Consider the following 7,452-nt stretch of genomic DNA (forward strand, 5'->3'; position numbering starts at 1 on the left):
AATTTCTGGAATAAGTTCCTCATTCTCATCGACTGTCACAGTAACTGATGTGGGTCTTTAGTGTCCAGGTTTACTTGTGGTAAATCTGGGCAATAATGGATGACTATAGGGAAGTTGTTGTCATAAAGAAGTGATTATTTTAGTTTGCCTAAAATAATCAGTTTTTTTTTATCACAAAATTAGCCTTCCTTAGTGTACTGGGAAAAAAATTATTCTATTCACTGATGCGTTATAAACAATAGAAAAAATATTTTTTCATTTAACTCACCTCCACAACTTAGAATTCCGTTTGTTTCTAGTGCTATTACATCAAATAGGTTCTTGAAAAAGTTTTTGTTACTCTCTGGGGATGCATACATATTTACCAAGGTAATAAGTTCATTTTCTATTCTTCCTTTTAAAATTATGTATCGTCCTTTATCTTTTAATTCCTTTTTGTAATCAAATTTTATTGTGTTCAATATTAATATTGCAACTCCTCTTCTGCGCCTCTCTTTATATGAACTGTGGTATAGATTCCTATAGCCATACTTTTTAAAATGTTCATGTTTTGGATAAATGAGTCTCTTGTAAGAATATAATTTGTGCTTTTTCCTTTTTCAGTTTTGTCATCACCCTCTTTTTTACTCAATGCATTCAAATGTCACATTCAGTGACATTATCTTGATTGATTTACTTTTCCCTGACAATATGCTTCCAAGCAACTCAAAACAGAACCAGGATGAACTTTTGCGAACCAAAAATCCAACAGACTTTCAAACATGGGGTATCCTTCTTCCCCAACTCCCTTTTGGTGATGTGTCCAACTTAAATATCTCACCCTCTCCCAGTCGGTTTTAATTGAATCCTGTAAAGTAAAAAAAAGCCTGAATGATTTCAGGTACTCCCTTCTAGTCTCTTCTTCTGTCAGTCATTTTATCCATAACATAGGTATGGTACCGTACAATCTTTAATAACTAGTCATTTTAGATAGTCTGTTTTGTTTTTTTATCCATACCCCTTTTCCCGCAGTGTCAGCATCTTCTTAAAGCAAAACTTTAAGATTTACATTGGAAATTTTGTAGTTTTTCTCTTTCGGTGTGCCACATCTCGTTTCCATTCTTTCCCCTTCACTTGCTGCTACCCCGCGGCTCCTCGTCTCTCCTCCGCTGCTGCAGCATCTCCTCCTGGCTCACAACATCGTAGCCCCTTTCCTTCATGTCCTCCGCTGCTGTCCTGGCACTTTCGTTTGTCTTCGTTCAGTTCGCCCAGTGTATCCGGATTTTAGCAAGTGGTGTCTGGAAACGTATTCCTTTCTCCTTCAATATTTTTTAATGCCCTTATATGCCTTTTGTTTTTGGACAATCTTGGTTGGATAATCATGGTCAAAGTAGATTTGTTTACCCGTTACCTGGATCTTTTTCTGCTACGCAGCAAATTGTGCAGAGTTAAATCAATACTATTGTATTTGGTCCTTTTCAGAATTGGCATTAATTTAAATCTTAAAGTTATAACCATTTAAAGTGTTAAAATTACTCAGTTTCTTGTGAAGGCTTTCAAAATTGTTTCTTTGGTCTCAAATCTTGAAGCCTAGAATGGTCACCCCAAAGAAATCATAAAACAAACCATTGTATTTAAACAATGTCAGTATAAAAAGGCAATAGACGCAAAAGACGAAGTAAATCTGCCATGTCTCTAAGAAAAAAATAAGAATTAATTTTTAGGTCCCCCCCATCATTGTTAGAACAATGATTCAGTCCGAAGTGTAGGACTGAACCAACTTTGAGTACTGGTTTATTGACTTAGTCAATGTATGGGGAACTACCAGGCAGAACCTTTGAGTAAAACTGGTTTCTAGTTCAGTACCCCACATTTCCTCTTGCAGACCAGTTCTGCATTTGTATAGCAGGTCAGAAATGCATTGCAAATTAGATTTTGTTTGTTCCACTTTCCCCCCTTCTCTTGTCCTTTGAAAAATGCATTTTTGAGCCATTTAGGACTGCTCGAATTATTCCACTTCTTTGTCCTTGGATACATGCTAAAATGAGTAACATGCATAAATAAATGTATATCCTCAGCCAGTATTGGATCACCTGGACTGTTGTAGCTCTTAGTGAGTTCCCCCAATTATGACACAGAGCATTTTAGTAGCAAAGACTGATGGAAAAAGGAAACAACAATGTGTAAAAAGCAGCTTTGCTGGTGAGTATGACTCCCCAGCAAGAAACATTTATTGAGCTCAAGTTTTACCTTTGTACATCTCAGTTTGATTAGTTTGGCAAAAATGCTTGATGACAAAATCATCAAATACAAGTAGATGCAGTAAGAAAAACTGAGTTGCTTAAGATTTTTTTTATGCACTGAACAATACTTGATCAAAATATGATCTTGTATCAAGAGCTGTGGAAGACAGGTGAGATCTTTTCTTCATTGATAAATGATTAATCCGTTCAAACTGGCTTAATCTTTATGGCTTCCATCCAGTTTCTTGAACAAGACCTAACTTCTTTCAGTCTGCATTGTTCCCCGAGTCCCATGTAGGTCCACCTTAGATCTGCAAACAAAACATTATCACACTCAGTATTCTGTCCTGACAACCATTAAGTTGTTCTGTTCAAAAGCATGCAACTTTAAGAGCCTAACTTCAACACCTCCCTTCTGAATAACCTTGGAGAATAAAGCAAGGTTATTCCCACAGGTCTCTTGTTGCCATGTACAATGTAAATATACACAGGGGCTTTGTACCTCTTAAAATGGGTTTTCATGGGTTCACAGTCAGAGATGTGATTGTAAATATACTTCCAAATGTAAACATTTTCCCTTAGAATACTTGTATTTATAGTAAAAAAAACCCCAAAACAAAACAAAAACCCTTGAGATTTCTCAAGTCCAAAAATTATGCTGTAGTAACAACCAATATATTGTCTATATTGTTCCATTTTGTTTGGTCTCATCTCTCAATCATGATGATGTTTGAGAAATCCTTTAAAGAATCAAAACACTCCAGGTTTTTGATGAGGCAATATCACTATAACCCAATGTAAACTCAAAAAAAAAACATGCATACATGTCATAATCCATACAGAAACTGAACTACTTCTTGTACAGAATGAGGAATCAGCTGTAAGCACAAAAGTACAAATGTATTTTGAAATTTAACTGAACTACAAGTCTCCACAAAATAAGTGTATTTGTTTTACATCACAAAACTAATTAAATTAGCTTTTTCAGGATAGGGAAGCTACAGTGGTATGCTAGCCACTTGTGCTATGACAGGAACACAGGAGAACGGACCGGACTACATGGGAAATCAATACACAACTCGAGGAGGATTTGAACAAGTGGGGGATTTAAATCTTTTAGCTGGCATGTTTTACTCTTACCTGTTATGAGTCATGTGACTCTTGACAAGGTGCCCAGCAGCCAGAGCACTCAGCAGTGAGAGCTCTCCAGCCAGCACTGTGGCACATACAATCCTGGCCAACTGGCAGGCATTCTCCCCTGGGTACTGCTGACTGGCACCCTGGACTCCCAGCATCTGAACAAATATACGCACACGTTATGCTTCTTTATCCGACTGCCATTCATTTCTATCGCCTAACCCCAACTAAACCGAACCATTACCAGTATATACTTAACCCTAAACTTTACATGAACTCAATTCAATGCAGCTTGCATGGAGTGACCAAAAGAGAGGAATCAGAAAGGCTAAAAGAGATTACAAGAGGAGGATGAAGGAGCACCCAGGCAATAACAGCAGGCAGGTTTGGGTGGGAATCCAGCACATCAACTACAGCTTCAGCTGCAATGGAGCAACTGACGTGGAGATGTTGAACCACTTCTTTACTCGTTTCGGGTCGAAGCCTCCAGTTACGGCTGTTCTGAATGCAGTAGTGCAGTTAAGCAACTTTATCCTCAAGGTGGAGGAATATGAAGTGAGGTGAGACGCTCGCTATACTCTGTCCATCCCAGAAAGGCAGCAGGATCTGATGGTGCTCCTGGATGTGTGCTGAGGTACTGTGCAGAACAGCTGGATAGGGTATTTACTAAAGATCTTAACATCTGTCCCTGTCTCAGGCCAGAGTCCCATCATGCCCATCTCCACCATCATTCCCATTCCTAAAAAAAAAATAATAAATCACATCACAGATCACCTGGCTGAATGACTACCGACTAGTGGCTTTCACCCCATTGGTGATGAAATGTTTCGAAAGACTGGTTAAGAGTCACATCTTGGGGTTCATTCCTCACACCTTTGATATGCACCAGTTTGCTTATAGAGTTAACAGGTTAACTGAAGATGTTGTTGCCACTGTCCTGCATGCTGTCTTGTCCCACCTGGAACGCTACGCACAAATCCTCTTCACTAATTTTAACTTGGCTTTCAATACCATCCTCCATGACATATTAGTGTGTAAACTGGCAGACCTGGGAATCCCCTCTTCCACCTGTTGCTGGATTAAGGACTTCATGACAGATCACAAACAAAGAGTCAGAGTGGGCCTGCATACCTCTTCAGTTATCAGCATCAGCACCGACTCTCAGGGAAGTGTGCTGAGCCCTCTGCTCTTCACGCTGTACACACGATTGTATTTCGAGACCACACAACTGTAGTGGGTCTCATCTCAGGGGGAGATGAGCCTGCCTACAGGAACGAGGTGGAGTGACTTATAGCGTGGTGGACAGACAACTTGATCCTTTATACAGGCAAAACCAAGGAGATTATAGTGGATTTTTAGGAGAAGTAAGAGTCATTCAACCACTATACATCTGCGGAGAACTGGTGGAGAGGGTGTCAAACGTCCGTTATCTGGGAGTTCATATCATGGATAACCTGGCCTCTGATGTAAACACAGCAGAACTGGCAAAGAAGGTCCAGCAGAGAGAAACAATATTTCTCTAAAAACTGCTGGTGTCCTGTTGATGCTCTTTTAAGAACATCATCTGCTGTTGTCTGTGTGTGGTTCTCCAGCTGCACAGCAGCTCAAAGGAAGACTCTCCAGAGAATCATTAAATCTGCCTAGAAGACCATCGGCTGCTCTCTGCCTTCTCTTTAAGTACTCCACAGGTCCCACTGCCTCAGGAAAGCCAGGAACATTTTAAAAGACTCCTTACACCCTGGACACAATTTATTCCAACTGCTGCCATCTGGCTGCAGATACCCAGTAGCCATAAGGGCATTAAATGCCACCTAGTACCATTTATCACCAAATTATAATCCGTGTAATTTTTATTACTACAACGACAATAAAGATTGATTGAATTCAAACTTTACGTTCTAAATCTAACCTCTAGCCCAAAAACAGCACTTGTGGGGACCAGAGCCTTGTGTGTTAAAGTTGTTGCCCAAGTGGAGCCAGCACATTAACTTAATCCTCATTATCGTCCAGCATGTTGGTGATTTTTCTTCTAGCTTCTGTATCAATCATCAATGACGTTCAGGTTGGATGAATGCGACCTGGCTGTACACACAGGTCATATCAGAAAAGATTGGATACATATTGGATTTAAAACCACATATCCAAGTGGCCTAGATCGCATTAGGAAAAAAAACAACATCTGTGTTGTTCAAACTGTCATGAAAAGATCAGATACAGGTCGCATAAAGGAAAAAAAAAAAAAAAAATCAGACTTGGGCCACTTTAAGATGCAGCGTGAACACAGCCTTTGTCAGGAGATTTATTTGTTTATTATTGGGAATAAGAAAAATTTATTTGCCAAATTAAAAATGATTTCTTGTTTATCCAACAATATGATTAAGGAACAGTAAAATAAACATAACTAAAACTGCCCCATATAATAATTTCTCATTTGAATCTGTGAAACTTTAAAGGTAACTTAGAAGAACAGTGTGTTTATGGAGCTACAGGAATCCTGTTAAAATTGGTGTTTTAACAGGCTGGTGTTTAACCAGCTCGGCTGACAGCCGGAGAGCTGTAAATACAGTAATCTAAATACTTTACCATATGTTGATAAACTGATCCAGTTCAGTGCAACCGTTAGGCCTAACAAAACCAGCTGTACTTGGTTAAACTCTACAAAGGAAACAATAATATTCAGGCATGTTGTTTGCCAACTCAGCTTTACTATGAGTTACTGAAACAGGTTTACAGGTGTGCTGCGTGTACCTTGAGGCAGGCTTGTTGAGGGGGCAGGTTGGTGCCTCCTCCCACAGTGCCCACCTCTATAGAGGGCATAGTACAGCTGATGTACAGGTCCTTCCCTGTTGGCCCTGATGGCTCCATGAGAGTAATGCAGTTACTGCTGCTTACTGACTGGGCCGGATCCTGATAAACACACATTGAGAGACATGTTTAATGCTGAAATGTAATAAAATAAATTAACAAGCAATGATTAAAAAGAACCTCCTTACCTGCCCGCAGGCTATGTAGATGGCAGCCACCAAGTTGGCAGCATGTGCATTAAATCCACCAATGCTACCTGCCATGGCAGAGCCAACCAGGTTCTTACTGATGTTAACTTCTATCAGTGCCTCAGTTGTAGTCTTCAAAACCTGAGGAATGGGAAAAACAGGGAAATCAATTGTGAGACAACCTCCATAGTGTTTCTACGTGCTGGAGACCACCACTCATACCGAGCACTGTTAGAGAGATGTTTCTCCCTACTGGCACAATATGCTTCCTCTGGATGAGGAAATCATCCAAAAATTAATAATCAACGGCAATCTGCTGAGCTTTCTTAGATACGTTTTATCGTAACATGGTCAACTAAATTGGAGTGTATTGTATTATACATCTGAGGTTCCCCCCAGAGGAACTGCCAACAGCGCTGCCTGCTTTGTCCAGAAGACAGTTTGTTGAAGCAGGTGTATGATAGCATCATCAACTCCAACTATATTTTGATAAGCAAACTGCAGAGGGTCTTGATATGAGCTTGTCTTCTTACTCAGGTGGGCCAACAGGATTCTTTCTAGGACCTTCATGTTGTGGGATGTCAGGGCAACAGGCCTGCAGTTGTTGATGACTGATGGATGAGTTTTCTTTGGTATTGGGACCAGGAGGATGTCTTCCACGACAGTTTGAAGAGATGCTGCAGAATCCTACACAGGGTGGGATGTCTGTCTGGGGTCAGGAGAAGAGAATGATGAGCTTGTTCTTGAGCTGAACCTGTTGAACAGAGCTCATTTGCTCTGTCCCTACTTCCATCCGTCTGATCCTCCTTTTAATTGAGGCCTGTAACCTTCTTCATCCCTGACCACATCTCTGATATTGTTCCTTCTGCAGTTTATTCTCCAGCCTCTTCCTGTACTTCTCCTTGTTGTCTCTAATCTTGACATTGAGCTCTTTCTGTAGACTTCTCAATTGCTCCTTGTCTTGTTCCCTAAAGGCTCTTTTTTTTTTTTTTACTTGTTTAAAAGTTTCTTTCGGTCACTGGCGATCCAGGGTTTGTTATTCGGGAAGCATCTCACTGTTCTGGTGGGGATGGTGCCGTTCACACAGAAGTTTAATATAG

General features: G+C 40.2%; 1 protein-coding gene and 1 long non-coding RNA gene across 2 annotated transcripts; one reads left to right on the forward strand and one right to left on the reverse strand.

The window, feature by feature from the left end:
- The first annotated feature begins 739 nt into the window (after nt 1–739).
- Nucleotides 740–1,888, forward strand: LOC106943837 (uncharacterized). Its single transcript, XR_001424031.1, has 2 exons — nt 740–1,504; nt 1,628–1,888. It is a non-coding gene; the product is annotated as an uncharacterized LOC106943837 (long non-coding RNA).
- A 275-nt stretch (nt 1,889–2,163) lies between these two features.
- On the reverse strand, nt 2,164–7,429 carry LOC106943836 (3-hydroxy-3-methylglutaryl-coenzyme A reductase-like). Its single transcript, XM_015027124.1, has 4 exons — nt 6,353–7,429; nt 6,108–6,266; nt 3,363–3,517; nt 2,164–2,533 (listed from the first exon to the last, which is right to left on the reverse strand). Exons 1-4 carry the CDS (start codon nt 6,425–6,427, stop codon nt 2,479–2,481), a joined length of 444 nt encoding a protein of 147 aa, XP_014882610.1. The 5' UTR covers nt 6,428–7,429; the 3' UTR covers nt 2,164–2,478.
- Between the last annotated feature and the right edge of the window lie 23 nt (nt 7,430–7,452).

Source organism: Poecilia latipinna, unplaced genomic scaffold (genome assembly GCF_001443285.1).
Source record: "Poecilia latipinna isolate Pla-1442-1.1 unplaced genomic scaffold, P_latipinna-1.0 Scaffold6176, whole genome shotgun sequence".
Lineage (NCBI taxonomy): Eukaryota > Metazoa > Chordata > Actinopteri > Cyprinodontiformes > Poeciliidae > Poecilia > Poecilia latipinna.